Raw genomic sequence first — 17,376 nt, 5'->3', positions numbered from 1 at the left:
CAAGGCAGGCTATGAAGTCATCAATGTCAGACCCTACATAACAAATCCAATGCATTGCTGCTGATGTCAACACTTTAACCATACTTGTATGTCCTGTAAAAATGCAGCCAAATGTATAACTTTGGCAGGGATGTTCATGACAGAAATTGCCCACCTCTTTCTCCCTGCTGCATTAACGGCACTGGCAATCATACCACTTCATCCCATGAATGCCGTCATGTGTACTTCGATGAGTGAGCCTTTCAGGATATGCGGGTGATGGAAAAGGTACCCTTCAATGTTGCTCGCAAAATGTTAGGTAGTAGAAATTCTTGCATACCACTATCCAGCAGTTAAAGTACCACCATCCCATTTTGGGTTCTCTGAAAACCTGCCTGAGAAGCTCTTTCCTGGCAAACTTTCTCAGCCATCTCACTCTCATTTCTCTGGTGAACACTGGTGAACTCACATTTCTTTCTGACACACTTCCTCACATCTGGATCTCTCTTTCTGTAGTGCACAGTTTACCCACTGTCTAGAGTGGTCAGTCCTCTCAGACACATATTTAAGCAACTATTTCCCATGTGTAATTCATCCACTAACTCATGTCCCCCCTGTGTGCTAGGTCAACTGGCCACTTTCTACAGCTGACTGGAGGCTCTGCTCTCCACAGACAAGCTTCAATAAACATCATTTCCACAGCAGTGATGATTAGGTAGACTATGAATGTTATCCTTACCACCGCAAAATGTTCCATCTCCTGAACCTGTTCCCTACCGTGATGTGTCCCTGTCTGCTGGTGGACTGAGGAATGCCATGGTCAGGGAATACTTTGCAGATATCTAAAACTTTTCCCATTACCATCCCACCGTGCTACCTTGGAAATGAGTGAAGGCAGCTCAGGAAATATCTTTCCCCTCTCAGAATCGTGAATGCTATAATACCATTTTTACTATAAGGGAACTTGAACAGGCTCTTGCCTCATCACGATCCTCCACTCCAGGACCAGACGATATTCACATATAGATGTTGCAGCACCTATCTCCTTATGGCAAGCACTTCCTGCTTTGTACGTATAATCATGTTGGGACAGATGGCACGTTTACTAGACATTGGTATGAAGTCACTGTAATCCCCATACCCAAGCTGGTAAGGACAAACATTGTTCATCCAGCTACCGCTCAATTTCCCTCACCAGAAGTGTCTGCAAGGTGATGGAATGCATGCTCAGTGGTCAGTTGGTATGGTGGTTTGAGTGAGTCTTGGAATCGGCTAACAAATGCACATCATGGATTTCATAAGCACGGTTCTGCAGTTGATCATCTTATCACCCTGTCAACCCATATTATGAACAATTTTCTGAGGAAATGCCATACTGTAGCTGTTTATTTTCCTTCCCATTTTATTCAAGGTACATGCGAGTTGGGCTTTGTCAAACGCTTTTATTCAGGGGAACACGGTGCCTAGAGGCTCTGTGCTGAGCATACCCCTATTTGTCATAGTAATTAACCTTATCATGGTCTGTCTCACACAAGTCATCTCATGCTTTCTTTTTGTTGATGACTTTGCTATCTACTGCAGGTCTCTGTGGACTTGTTTACCTGAGCAACAACTTCAACAATGTCTTGACATTCTTTACTCGTGAAGCATCAACAACGGATTCCACTTTTCCATGTAAAAACTATCTGTGAGAACTTTGGTGGCATAAGGAGTTACTTCCACCATCCGCACACCTTGGTCCTGTTGCTCTTCCACTTGTCGAAAACACAAAGTTCTTAGGGCTCACACTCATATCTTATCTGGCAGCATGCTGTACCCAGTCTCTAAGTATTCTGTGTGTTTTTAACAGTACTTCATCTGGAGCAGATTGGAAAATCCTCCTCCCCTTGTACCAGTCCCTTGTCCAATTGTAAATGTTCTCATATATTCATGTCCAAGACCATCTGTTTTATGCCTCTGAACACCGTCTATCATTAAGGCATATGTTTGGCTACTGGAGCTTTTTAAACTAGTCCAGTTATAAGTCTCTATGCAGATGCTGCCGAACAACCTCTGTCGCATCAGCATGATCTTCTCATCAACAGATATGCATACTGCCTGTTCTCTATTCCCAGCCATCCATCCTGTGTCCTTTTATGACTGACTAATTATGACTGCCAGTACAGAGAAAGCACAACTTCTTTACTGCCTCCCAGAGTTTGCTTGCATATACTAATTTGGAAACATAAACTTACATTCCCTGCCCATAGATGAGAGTCCTTTGCTGCCTTGGCTTCACGCAGAGGTCCATGTTCATCTTGGACTTAGCTTCCCAAGGACACTACTCTACAGTTGACCTATTCCTGTAAGTTTCTTGAACTTGGCACATGGCTCACGGCAGCACCCTCATCTATACTGATGACTCTTAAGACCAACCATAGTGTCAATGCATCTTTGTCATTGGCAACAAACATTATAGATACCGGCTTGTAGAACAGTGCTCAATTTTTACAGCAGAGCTTTCCACACACTAGCAGGCTGCCCAGTATATCCGATGACACAGGTTTCTCAATTGTTTATTATTTTCTGATTCACTTAGTGCCCTCTGAGCCTCTGTGTGCTGTACATGTGCAACCCCATAGAACAACGAATCTGAGAATGCCTCCGTTCACTCACTTGCTTATGACGGAGCCAACATGGTATTCATGTGGGCACCTGGTCATGTCAGGCTGTCAGGAAATGAAACTGCCAATGCTACTGCCAAGGCTGTAGCCCAACTATCTAGGCGTTTTAGCAGTCCTGTCCTTATAATGATCTCTGTGTTGCTGCATGCAGGAAAATTGTGTCTCTCTGGCACATACACTGGCCTTCTCTATGTGGGTACAAACTCCCAACATGTGGACGATTTCCTCTTGCGCCTCTCATCATGAGGAGATACTTATAGCTAGGCTGCCTACTAAGTGCTATCGTTTCAGTCGCCACACTATGCTTACTGCAGCCAACCATTGACAATGCACCATTTTCTGCCCCAGTGCCAATTTTATAACTTTTTACGTTTTAATTATGTTTTCAATTTAAATTATCGAATATTTTAGCAGATACAGTATGAGCTGTAGATTGTGTTTTACCTTTTATTCATTGTAGTAATATGGCAAAGGAAATTTAATTTTCAACCATTTGAGCAACATCCTCAAATGGGAGGCGGTCATTTTTCACTACCCCTTTACTCCAGTCTCTGACTACTATCCGCTTGAAATTCATTCAGTAATTGACCATTTTTAGTTATGAAATGGGCACTTATGACGTGCAGCAATTTTGCGCCCTAAAGCACCAACAAACAAACTCAACCTGTACAATATAGTGAGTCCGTCTCAACTTTTACAATCCAGTGCCCCCTTTCTGTTTTAGAGTGATAGCCAATGCTCGCCACCCTACCCCACCCCAGTCTTTCTTTCCTTACCTATTGGAACCAAACAAAGAACTTCATTTGTCCATCTGCCACTTATTAATCTGGCTACATGTTCCACCTACCACAGTTTCATTATCATTCCAATAACAGGTACATTTTCCTCTCCAGTTTATTATGCATTATCTTGTTTTGCTATCTGCCTCAGTAATTTTGAAAATGTAAGTGTCCATTGGTTTATAAGTGAGTCAGTTTTTGAATGGTTTTCACATTAAAAGTCCCTGTTTCCTCCCCCACCCAGCCATCCAAATGTAGGTTTTTCTGTGGTCTCCCTTAGTTGCATAAGGCAAATGCTGGTATTGTTCCTTTCAAAAAGTCACATTTGATCATTACTTGCAAATAGCTGTTAGAACACTGATCCTGGAAGTGTAAGATGAAAGCAGTAACCTTAAGGAAGGCATAATTCTCCATTGATTGGGTAATATAGATGAGGAAAGAAGAAGACTAGATTACAGTAAGAGAGATAGTAAATAAGATACAAAGTTGCTGAGTTTTTCATGGTCACTTGTTATCATATTGCCTGTGAGCTTCTGTCTTCGGATATTCTTCCAACACTTGTTTAACATTAAGCAGAATTGGTCAAAAATCTGGAGGCAGAAGCCACCAAGCAATATGTCAGCTGAGATATTGGCAGTCATTTAAATCTGACAGATGGAGGGTAGGGGGATGTTGTGAGCACCATTTGATACTGAGAGAGGTGAAATAGGGAGCTGTCAGCAGTGTTATTGCAGATGATGGAATGGGGATAGTAAAGAGTCATGAGGGGAGGACAAAGAGGGGCCAATTAGATTACCTAACTTTTGCAGACATTTTAATGTTATGTAAGAAGGGTCAAAGGAACATCTTGGGAACGTGAGAAAAATAGCCAGAAGGTTAAAACTAAGGATGGCTGGTGACTGGACAGAAACACTGAACACTGCTGGAGATAAGAAAACACAGGAAAACTATATACAAAGGGTGAACAAATTTAAGTATCAGAGATAGTACATAACAAGAAGAGAAAATAATAGTGAGTGGATGAAAGAGAGGGCATAAAAATTATAGTCCACTGTGTGTCCGGAGAAGATTATTATAGAAAGAACACATCAACTAACATGAAAGATCAGGCAGAACAGTACAAAAAGGAGAAAACATATAATTAAAGACTGATGTTATTACACTAGAAAGACATGGTATCAAACCAGAACAATATAAAAAGAGAAAAATCCTTAGGAAGAGGAAGTGAGAGATTGGTGCTAAAATGGACAAAAATACTGTACTGAGACTTGAAGACAATTCAGAAGAAATCAGACCCAGTAGTCCAAGATTTGCTGGACATATAATAAGGATAGGCTGAGATAAAATGATTGGTAAAATGGGGGAGTGTGTGTAGAGTGACAGGAAAGACAAAAACCAAGTGGTTAGTTCAGCTTGGGATGAGATGATGATCAAAATGGAAGGGCAGGACAACTGGAGAAAACTGTACATAATTATGAACTAGTAACTATGTTACCAATAAACTAATTAACAAAATAATTATCTAGGAACAGGATAGAAGGCTATGAATTGAGTGGCTCAGGACACTGAAGATCTCAGAATATGGATTGGATGGAAGGGAAAGGATTAACTTTTGGGAGGAGAAGAGGAAAACCTTATCCATGAAGGGGTCCACAGAGAGAAAGATGGTGGTGGTGGTGGTGGTGGTGGTAGACATGGAAATATCACATAGATAATGTACTCATAAAAGTGTAAAACTTATACTAATAAAGGAATAACTTGATATTTTAGTAGTTTGAAAATGGGCAACTAGTGTAAGAAATTTTTGGGGTAGTTAGGCTTCTGGAACTCTTGTACAGGCAGCACGTAGTCAGCAGAAACAAAAGTAATATTAGCAGTGTCCCAAGGAAGCACAATAGGACAAGTAATATGCTCAATAGGCATAAATGATTTAGCTGAGAATATGTTTAGTGGCAGTGTAAGACTGTTTGCTGACAATAATTGCTGGATCATCATAATGAATGACTTGGACTGAATTTCTTGTTGGTCAAATGAATGACAGCTCTCTGTAACTGTAGGTAAATGCAAAATAATACCCACAACAATGTGGAAGGACCTTATAGTATCCTATTACAAGATTGATGTGAACACTTGGGCCTCTCAGAACATTTAAATGTTTAAGGTTAATGCTAAGAAACAACATGAAATGTGATAAGTACATAAAGTCAGTAGTAGGGGAGGCAAATGGAAGACTTACACTTTTTAGAAGGGTTGGGGGAAGGTGCAATGCATCTGGGAAGGAACCCGCACACAGTACTTCATTAAGACTCTCACTATACTGCTATTCTACGATTTTTAGTACTGAAGAAGTAGGTGTGGTGTTATGATGTGCTGTAGGATTGTAGCAACTCAATATAGCTCATATGATAGTGTAACTGTAATGGTCAGGGAACTTATTTTGTAACCTTTGTAGAAAGTGTGATATTTTTCCTGTGAAACCTTTGTGGGTAAATTTGATATTTGAGGAAGGCTGTATGCAACTGTATTACCTTTACCATATTCTCTCATGAGAATAACATAACCAAGATTAGGGCACATCCCAAAGTTATAGATATTTTTCCATCCCTCAAATCGTGACTGAAATAGGACAGAAAATCACTGATATTGGTAAGAAATACCCTCTACTGTAATATGTACATTGGCTTGCAGAATGTAATATATATTTAGAGCATTTCTGTACACCCTCTATCATGAGTGTGCACTTTCACGTAAATGGCTGCAGAAAGCTGGGTTAACAGCACAGCTCACCTCAAGGTTTGCAACAGACCTTGACTTTCTATATTCCTCCCAAACTTGAATCTCAATACAGTTTAATGATCAGTGATAAAATGGAAATATTTTGTGTGAGGCCATCTATCCATTGGTGCAGTATCAGACATGAAACCCATATGTAGTACATTTGTTTAATCACTGCCTGATACATAAGTGTTGCTGCTTCTTTACAAAAATAGTGAGGTTCAAGAGTGTTTCCTGCATGAAATACTGTAATTCAATTTTGATTTGTCATTTTTTAAGAACTGGCCACATATTGATATAACATTATCCATTTTCCTGCTGTGAATATAAATTATCTCTTGTTTTGATGTTTTTGTTGCTGCTGCTGCTGCTGCTGCTGCTGCCGCTGCCGCCATTGCCGCTGCTGCTGCTGCTGCTAATGCTAATAAACTAGTACTAGCAATGTTAAATTAATGATGTTCAGATTATTCAATAAGTTCACATATAAAACCATTCTATTCCCATATTGAACCATTTGCCAATTTGTTAGTTATTTCTTGAGAGTAGTTAATGTCACTGTTATTTTTTTGATAGTTGATATTTCATATTTGTACTTCTCTCGCAATGCAAAGTTAATAATATTTTTGCCCATTATTTCAAAATTATTTGGATGTAATGTAGTATCAGATTCATGTTGTGATGATACATATATATATCTTTTTTTTAATATCACTTGATGCCGTCACTAAAAGTGGTATGCCAATAAGAGGCGTAAAACTATCTGTGATAATAGCAACTGATATCTTTCTAAGAGAGGAAAGATGATAAGTTAGAGTCAAAAGTATTCCAATTATTCTTAAGGGTTCCTTACATTAATATGACTGACGGGGGGGGGGGGGGGGGGGGGGATGTAAAGGAAAGCTGTGCTGCGCTCAGTTCTCAGTTGAATTTCCATTGTTTCAAATTTGAGCATGTTCACTATAGTCTGATTAAAATTGCTTGTTAATTGACACTTCACAGGCTGAAGCTGCTTTCCTCCAACCAGAGCACTCACTGTCATGCCCAAACCATTCGCCATTGCCAAACAGCCATGACAGTTTGTTAGTTCAGCTTGTCCAGCTTTCTGTCATCTTGTGTTTGGATCCCAAATCCTGGACCTGGTTCTTTAGTTTCGTATTTCATCACACGTGATGAACAGAAGTACACTATGATTGATGTGGGCAAATGACCATCAGCACTTGACATTGGTGCTGTGGCAGAGTGTTGCATGTTAGTTGAATCACTGTACCTCATTCATGTCAATGCACTGCAGTATGGAGACAAGCTGGTGGCAGCTCCATTATGCTCTGGGAAACATTCATGTGGGCATCCATGGGTCCAGTAGGGGGGCTCATACAAGGTACCACAATGGCCAAAGAGTATCGTACACTGATTGCAGACCATGTACACCCCTTCGACGATTGTGTTTCCCAATGGGAGTGACAGTTTTCAGTGAGATAATGCGCCCTGTCACAAGACCACGAGTGCGATGGAGTGGTTCGAGGAACACAGTAGTGAGTTCCAATTGATGTGCTGGTTGCCCAACTCACAAGATTTGAAACCGGTCGAACTCATGTGGGATGTGATTGAATGGGGCATCAGAGCTCATTGCCCCATTCCCCAGAATTTACAGGAATTAGACAACTTTGTGTGTGTGTGTGCGTGTGTGTGTGCGTGTGTGCGTGTGTGCGTGTGTGCGTGTGTGCGTGTGTGCGTGTGTGCGTGTGTGCGTGTGTGCGTGTGTGCGTGTGTGCGTGTGTGCGTGCGCGTGTGCGCGTGTGTGCGTGCGCGTGTGCGCGTGTGCGTGCGCGTGTGCGTGCGCGTGTGCGTGCGCGTGTGCGTGCGCGTGTGCGTGCGCGTGTGCGTGCGCGTGTGCGTGCGCGTGTGCGTGCGCGTGTGCGTGTGCGTGTGCGTGTGCGCGCGTGCGCGGAGATGTGGTGCCAACTCCCTCTAATGACCTACCGAGGCCTCATTGCTTCGATGACAACACACATTACCACTTTTATCCACACCAAAGGTGGACATACCGACTATTAGGTATGTGGTCATAATGTTCTGGCTGATCAGTTCATATGCCTTTCATACACAGCACAACCAAATGCTTCTTGATCCTTTCACACCAGACTTGTTTCTGCGTCCTGTGTACTATTATAGTCACAGAGATTGGCTTACATTAGAAAAGTTTCACACAGCATTAAGTGAAGCCAGATATTGGAAGGTTGCAGCCCATCATTGCTACTGGAATATCTGAGTCATAAATGTGTCAACATTATGTATCGTAATGTTTTAGCGCAGTGGTTAGCACATTAACCTGTCATGTGTAAGGTCATATCAAAACTCATGAAGCACAGTCATTATTTTTTTAATCTAATCAAAAAACTTTTATTACTATTTTTTCATTTAATTGATTTAAATGTTTTTTTAAAAAAAAATTTCTAATTCCTTGCCATATCATTTTCATTATTGTATTGGCTTTTTTATTTGCCCTAATTGTTTTCCCTATCATTCTTTTGTCATTTATAATCTGCCAGTATCTGTAATCTACAAGTGCCAACCAAGACTGCTCATTGGTTGGTAAAGTGGCAGTTCATGTAGCCAGTGTGAGGATAATTTCAGGTAACCAGTGAATGATAGGAAGAAATTACAGTTAGTTTTTTCTGCTGAAACTGAAATTTTTCTGTCTAAGTTTGCTCGTCGAGGTTAGCTTTAATAACTGTGAAGAAAGCAGTCATGATTTTATATCTGCTGTCATTTTCTCGGACACATTGCACATCACAAGGTTGTGGTTAGCCAAGGGCATGAGTTAATTCAGGGCTACAAATGAGACATCTGCAGCAGTTCAGTTATTCCTCACTTAAAATCAGTCGTCAGCAGAGCAGAGGCCACTTTCAACATTGCTCCACATTACACGTTAAACGTTTGTGAAGTGACCTGCCGTGTTGGTGTGTCACTATGACCGAGCAGTAACCAGCAGGTGATGTGACAACACTGTAGCAGAAAATGACAGGTATTAACTATCAAGTGATTTTAATTGGACTATAGTAGTTGTAATATTTGTTTGTAGAACAGTAGCTGTTAAATTAGCCCAAAAAAGCAATATTTTAGAGCCTCTAAACAAATCTTTGTATGTCAGTAGACCAATTTGTGGACATAGCATTGCAGCTTACACCAGGTACTGTGTATTTTGTAAATTTCTGTGAGCAGTTGAGTATGCTGTTTCAAAATATTCCCTAGACTTTCTCTTATTAAATCAAATAACTTACCATTCAGGTATTAAGTTCTATTATTTTAAATGACATAGTGTATTTGGAGATTAAGTAAACTGCAAAGTAACACACTATTATAGTCAACCTGTGGTGCTTTGGATAACATACAATTTTCTTATTGTTATTGCGTATCATATCAGTAACTAATAAGATTTTTAATAGTTGATTGCATTCATATCAACAGGATACTATAAACTACTTTTGTTGCAATTAGCTCTACATATCATAATAGCTATGTGTACAGCTCTTAACTAGAAATCTAGAAATTAGTGTAACTCACAAAATTGTCCCATAGAAAATTGTTTTTGTGACCAGTAGAAATAAAAAAACCCAAAGTGTCTTTTTTTGGGGGGGGGGGGGGGGGGGGATTTCTGGAAACTCTTGGTCAGGTATGTTCAAATGACACAGAAGAGGAGAGAGTCCAAATAAAGACCAGAAAAGGAAATTTTTTATAACCCATTAGGTTTAACTGAGCTGTGATGTAGCCCTAAATGTCAGGGAATCAGAAATGTGTTGAGGGCCAAGAAAGATCATTTTGACATCATTATATGAAATGAAAGTAAGAATTATGAAAAGTAATTAAAAATGCAAATAAGAAGTCACAGGAGACTGAAAAAAATTGCAGGGGGGACAGAAGACAAAGAGTATCAAACGGAGTAAATGATGGACAACAAAAAATTATTAAAATGGGATTTTCTTCACAAAGAATAAGGGATTTGAGGACAGTAGAAGAAAAATTAAAAGTGAAGACAATGGAAGGATACTGGCAGCAGACATTGCCTTTTATGGAAGGGAATGAGACAAAACAGCATTAACTGAAGTAGCACAATAACAGCCAGAATTTTTGTATAAAGAAGAGTGTCAGGAGTAAGGTTATGAGTCTCTCAGGAAGAAGAATAATATGTAACAGGAGGAATGTACACATTGTATGCTACCCTCAAGCTTCAGAGTTCTTAAGCAATGATGATATTTGAAGCACTGGAGTTACAGACCACCAATGAAATGTTGTGTCCCTTCAGAAGTTGGCTAATCCTGCCCGACACTGTACCACAGAAAGGCAAAAAAACACAAGTTTCTCACCCTCTTCTTCTATGGTGTTTTTCTTGCGTGTCTCACTGGGGGTAGCCTGTGATGCCTGACGGTGATTGTACCCATTTTCCTGGAACGCTCTTCAGAGGCAGCTTAGTTCTGGTGATAGGTCTTCAGCATCTGAGATGGCTTAAGCATGATGAATGAGAGTGTTTACAATGCCACGTTTTTTGTGCCGGATGATGATGTCTGAGTGTGTGCAGATACTGTAGGTTTCCTTTAGATACTGTGGCTGAGGTGCCCAATGGTTTTTTGCCAAACAAGAATATCAGGGAAGGGTAGTGCAACATCTCTCTCTACTTCAGTAGTAAGCTTTATGTGGCTGTGAATTCCAGACAGCCGTCTCCAGAAATCTCCCAGTTTCTCACTGCCATGGGACAGATAGTAAATGTGTCACTGAGATAACATTCAAAGCAACTTGGCCTAGTTGGAGCCATGTCCAAGGCAATATCTTCAAAATCCTCCATAAAAACATTGGCTGTAGATTGGGCTAATGAGCATCCCATCACCATGCCATTTCACCGGTGAACATACTACTAGCTGCCATATAGGAAGTATGATGGTGTCAACCTGTGCTTAATCAGTTCCATAATTGTACTATCGGATAAATGAGAGAGGGGACTATGCAGTCTTTAACAGAAACATGCATAAATAGGAGACCACATCAAAGCTGACCATTATGTCAGCTTCCCCAAGATATAGATGCTTAATTAAGCTGATGAAACTGTCAGTGTTATTTACATGATTCCTACAGTGACCTGCATGCAGTTTAAGGAGGCTGGCCACATGTTTTGTCAGTCTGTAAGATTGTGACCCAGCAGTGTTCATAGTGGGGCAGAGAGGTGAATACACTATATGGGTCTTTAATACTCAAAGCATAGCAGTAAATAGAGTGGCCTTTGGGTTGCATGAGATGTGCTAGGCTTTCCTTTCCCTCTGGGTATCCACAGCCAACTTGTATTGTATGATAAACATGGAGTGAAATTTCAAGTAATCTGATTTGCCCAAAAAACTGTTTTATGTAGTTGGTTTATCAGTAAAACTTTTAATTTTCATATAAAAAAATAATAAAAAATAACACTGTTTTGGGATTCCTGCATGATCTCTGCTATGCATTCAATTTCAGGGAAACTGTTTGGGATAATGGACTCATTTTCTATGGCCATAATTATTGCGATACTTCAAAGTAAAGTACATCACCCCACATATTTTGAAAAGTTTGCAGTGCAAAATGTAGTTGCTGACCAGTTTAAGTTTGGCACATTTTATGCCATACATTATTGTGTACAGAACATAGCTAACATATTGAAATTGTTGTAATGGTGGGAGGAGACTCATATCTCTTTCCATTTATGAGAAAATAAATAAGATAAGTTGGAGATTGCCCTTGACAAGGTTGGCAGCTATGTGACATATGCACGGCTATTGCCACTTGCTATTCGGAGTGCAGAGTTGCCTCACGTTTCTCTTCTTCATATTCTGCTAATACAGACTGAAGCTGGAAACACCCGGAGTTATCATCTCATGATGCTGACTGTATGTTTTTTCAGTCTGTGCTGTCTGGTTTCAGGGAATAGTGTTACCTATATTATCTTATTCACAATGTTACCTATGTTATTTAATTTATTCACTGATTTATGTATAACACGTTCACTTTACAGTTGCCATTTTAGCTGTGTGAGTTATGACCTGTTGACATGTTCTGCTATTGCTTGTTCCAAATGACGACCGAGTGATACAATAGTGCTCAGTGAAAATGTATCTTAGTTCCTGAAGTGTACTTGGTAGCGTGCAGCAGAAAAAAACAAAAAACCAATATACATTCTGTTAACACATTCTTCTATAGATAATCGGTTGAATGAACAGTGGGGAGATGAAACTTGTTTTATGATGTTTCAACAGAACTAAACTACATTATTTATCAACACTTTTCCATCTGAATGCACTCTTCAATAACATATATTTGCTCGATGAGTATCCATTTCGGCAGACCTAAGAATACACAGAAGTAGTGTAGGAGACAACGGTACTTATACTCGTAATATATTCTTATACGGGAAAGCAAAGGAAATAATAAAATAAAATTGTTGTGTTTCTATCTGAAACTAAAGTGAATGTGAGATATGTGTGCCATTGATACTTTTCCTATAGAGACTTATATGAAATTAAAATAAATCTGTGTGTTACAACCTAATAACTGGAGTTGGGGTTCAGATCACAGTTGTAGGTCTCTCTGCACCTTTCTTGTTTTATCTCATTCTTCTAAGAAAGTGGGCATGCCATTCTTCAGTGTCTTCCCTCTCAACAAGAAATGTCCTATTTTTAATTTTTTTATAATTATGCTAACCTTTCCATTTTTCTTCTGAGCAGAACTGAACTATGTTATTTATCAAAACTTTTCTGTCTGAGCACACTCTTTGACAGTGTACATTTTCGTGATGACTATCCATTTCAGCAGACTGTAAGAATACACAGAAGTATGAACTTTAACGTGACTGCACAATGCCGAACTGTGCGTCAGTCATGTAATTTGAGCGGTGTCAGAAACCTTTCATCGTGTATGCGTGTAAACAAAGTTTAGTTCCACGTTCTACCATTGGCAATTGTAAAATGAAGAGGTTATAATTAACTTGAAAGCCAACAAGTCTAATGCAAACCGAAAAGAAAGTAGGTGAGGTAGTGAGTAAACAAGTGCACACAGGGGAAACACCAGTACCATTTGTGCTGCTGCACTAGGTACACAGGGGGCGGAAGGGGACAGGGCACACACCCTCTCATTCTTCTCCTCAGGAAAGCACTTCCGTGCTCTGCTCTGTAATAGCCCGCTATAAAACGTAGGTGTTCGTGGCGAGTGAGACAGGAGATACCCTTGTGCTATCCTCAAAAATCAGCCATGGTAGAATGCACTTTAGAAAATAAACACTGCATTATATTCCATGAAACTTCTGTCATTGTGAGAACGAACAGGTTTTGAGATAAAGGAAGCTCTAGAAATAAAAATATATGAAAATACCATGAATAAGGATGGTGGTTTGCAGCCCAGCACAGCCTGGGATGCAGCCACTACAAGTTTGATGTGGACACGATGCTCACAGAACAGAAATATTACAGTATTTGGCAAGCAAGCAAGCACCAGTGATCTCACAGGAAGCGGCATGGCTATACACCTGTGAGCCAAAGTGACATGGCAGTCATTTACCACTCAACAGTGGCTGAGGAGAGTTCATTTGAAAGCTTGTGGGGCTTTAACCACTTATTGCAGCTGGATGCCTGAGAAAATTTTACTAATTAGTGTCACCTTGAGCCCTTACATTCATATGAAATAGATGCTATTTCAGTGGAAGCCTTCGTGATGATTTTTAAGGAAACATTTAATTCAAATGTACTTTCGTTTCTTTTTCACAATGCTAAAGGTCTTGGCAGGGTGTGGCTGTAGTAGATAGTAATTTGTGGATGCAGAACACAGATTGCCTATAGATAATTGCGTATGCTGCAAACTAGAGTTTGATTCATTTATTTATTTGCTGAGAAATTGAATACAGTCTAGATAATACAATTTATGAGATTTTCTAATCTTATCATTAAGATTCTACCCAAAAATGTAACAAATTAATAAAAATATTATTATTATATTACTATCATTATTAAGAAAAGTCAGAATACTGTTGCCTATGTCTGATTATGAATTGGTATAACATGTTTATTTGTATCTCAAAAAAAGATGGTTACTGTAATAAACTATCTGAATTCAAATTTTTCAGTGCTTACTGCAACAGTAATATGATGAAACCTCTCTCTACTGCTGATTTTGGAAAAGTTATGAAACAAGTATTTCCTCATGTACGACCACGACGACTGGGAACGAGAGGCAATTCACGGTACTGTTATGCCGGTATGCGGAAAAGGGTTAAATTGGAGACACCACTTCTGCCTGATGTTGGGGAACCAAAGAAGGTATGTCCATGTGCAAGAATATTAATTTAAACTAATTCTCCTTCCCTCCCTCCCTCCCTCCCTCCCTCCCTCCCTCCCTCCCTCCCTCCCTCCCTCCCTCCCTCCCTGCATCTACGTTGTGCCGCTCAGACACACAGTGCCAGGACTGCAGTTTGGCAGGTGGACGGGGGTGGGGGTTGTGTTGGGTGGGATGGGTAGAGGGAGAATGAGGTGGGAAATGAGAGGATATCCCTTATTTCCAGGCCTGATAATAGACAATCAAAGCCCTGACAAAGGATTTGGTTTAGTTCTTTCAGTCTGGGAAGATGTTGGGGTGACAAGGGTCACACTCCTTTGCAGCTGATTCTTGGCACTGGTATGAGCATTATGTGTGTATGAGGATATGGCAAGGGAACTCTGTTTTCAGAATTGCTTTGGGGACTACTGTCTGTATGTGAAGGCCTTTGTGAGAACTGCAGTATACTGGGCAAGGGAATTTTCGCCATTGCCGATATAGTGTCCACAGGTAGCCAGATTGTATGGGAGTTATTTTTCGGTGTGGCAGGGATGAGTTGTCAAAAGGCGGGTAGATACTGTTGGTGATTAGTGGGATGGGGCTTTCTGAGAGGTGGTGGTCAATGTCCAAGAGGTTCACACAGTGTGTTGACAATGATCTAATGAAGCAGTTGGGCAGAGCTGGTATTGAGGTTGTGGAGGTATAAGGATAGGATGTGTTGGCTTGGAGTCGAGATCATGAAGATATCATCAGTGAATCTGAACCAGGCAATGGGTTTGGGCTTTTGGGAGGCTAGGATGGTTTCCTCTCGATGGCCTGTAAAGAGATGGTCATGGGAGGGTGCTATATGTGTGCCAGTGGTTGTGCTGTGGGTTGTTTGATTCCTGTCAAAGGAGTAGCTGTGTGAGAGCTTTTTTGAGTAATCCTTGCAACACATCCTTCACTCCCATAATCCTCCCGGTCTCAGTCTCCACGAACCCACTGTCCCCCATCCATTCCCTATTCCTCCGCTCTGTCACCTGTCCTAGTCCATATGTCCACATCATATTCATTGTACACCATACCTCACCCGCTTTGATTCCTATCCTGCACATGCCGCCTCCCTCTGAGCTGCTAGCTACCCATCCCCAACACTATTCCTGCTCCCCACCTCTTTCTCCCTCCACTCCTTCTGCACACAACCCCCGCTCCAATCCACATGCTGAAGTGCAGTTCCAGCATTGTATGTCCAGCTGGCACCTTCTGCTGTTCAAGGAGTGGTCTCCTTTACTCCTAAATTATTCATTCTGAAGGACTTAGACTAATAGCTGAATATTTCAAGAATTGTTTTTCATTGACCCAACACATGACTTAGTGCCTCGTCTGTGACGAGAACCAATTTATCCTTCCATATTTTTGTTATCCAAGCCTATATGTTCCATTGTTAGATATATCAAATGGAAACTTACAGTTGTCAGTCACCAGATCATGTAGGGTAGGGTTCCGGACTAATTGTGTCATTACTGTATGCAATGCCCATCTAATACTGGCAAAGAAACTGTTTAAAGCTGCAAAGTAGCATCAAAATGTTAAACTCTGAATTAAGTATTCGCAAGAAAGGTTGAATAAACTTACTGATGTGAATGTCAATGCTGGATGGGGAAAAAATGTATGTGGAAGTTAGAATTGAGGGTTGCCGAAAATCCGAAACTCATCGCTACCATTGCCCATCTGAATCATCTAGCAACATGTGAGTGTATGTAATAAAAAATATGGAGTCATTGCACATAAATTTCCCAATCCCACCATAATTACAGTAGATGACTTCAGTTTCCCATAGTTGCCTGAGAGAAGTAAGCATTTAATAATTAATGCAAAGAAAAATGTTTAATACATGTTTAATTAAAAAATTTAATATGTGCTCCCAAAAATGTTTACTACTTAGTTAGAAAATCCACTCGCAAGGACAATACTTCAATCTTTTGACATCAAAAAGCCCACATGTTTGTGCCCCATGTAGCTGAGCAGATAATATAAGTGAACCTAAAGATGTTGTAACATCAGTGTTTACCAGTGGCTGAGAGAAACAAAGGTCAGTAGCAAGTAACTGACTGATAATTTCATATGTAGGGTTCAGCAGTCTTTCATCATCATCATCTATTGGGCTAAAATTGTACACTTCTGTCACTCAACATCAAGACAAACAAGTGAGATATGGACCATGGGCCGTGGTAAAGATCCACTGTAACTTAACAACAAAATGGGGCGAAAATCCTGCTAGTTTGCAGATTTAAAAGAAGCCATACTTTTTTGACAACCATACACTGGAAAAAAAATCAAAAAGGATGAATAGAAAGCTGGAAGAGAAGCATGCTTATACCAAATTGTCAGAAATCTCAGAAAGTGTTTGTTGTATGAAAGTTAGTCTACAGATGAAAATTATCTGTCCAGACACCTGTTGACCCAACAAACAGTGATGCGGTAGCGTTCTCGCTTCCCACGCCCGGGTTTGATTCCCGGCGGGGTCAGGGATTTTTTCTGCCTCGTGATGGCTGGGTGTTGTGTGATGTCCTTAGGTTAGTTAGGTTTAAGTAGTTCTTAGTTCTAGGGGACTGATGACCGTAGATGATAAGTCCCATAGTGCTCAAAGCCATTTGAGCCAACAAACAGTGAAGGTGAAGGTGCCAAAATAAAGGCAGAGTCTCTGCATAGGAGGATCTAACTGCCATAGGTACTTGATGAAGCCTGGATGTTTGTAATTAGCTGTAAACCTGTTTCATAACATACTGCTGCCAACTGTGCTGCATGCATTGTGGAATAGCAGTTAGTGTCACTGGCTGGCATGCTACGGGTTGCCAGTTCAAATCTGATTACCAGCA

The 17,376-nt window shown here is 40.4% G+C and overlaps 1 protein-coding gene across 2 annotated transcripts in view; it reads left to right on the top strand.

Annotated features, from left to right (window-relative positions):
- The window catches only part of LOC126299558 (probable serine/threonine-protein kinase DDB_G0282963), a 137,137-nt gene that overhangs the window by 76,281 nt on the left and 43,480 nt on the right, over nucleotides 1–17,376 (top strand). For both annotated transcript variants that reach the window (XM_049991552.1, XM_049991553.1), the window contains one exon: nucleotides 14,331–14,523. In XM_049991552.1, the coding sequence (XP_049847509.1) occupies nucleotides 14,331–14,523 (193 nt within the window). The remainder of the gene's footprint in view (nucleotides 1–14,330; nucleotides 14,524–17,376) is intronic.

This window comes from Schistocerca gregaria, chromosome X, assembly GCF_023897955.1.
Source record: "Schistocerca gregaria isolate iqSchGreg1 chromosome X, iqSchGreg1.2, whole genome shotgun sequence".
Classification (NCBI taxonomy): Eukaryota; Metazoa; Arthropoda; class Insecta; order Orthoptera; family Acrididae; genus Schistocerca; species Schistocerca gregaria.
The sequence above is the reverse complement of the archived record's forward strand: the minus strand, read 5'-3'. Positions and strand labels throughout refer to the sequence as shown.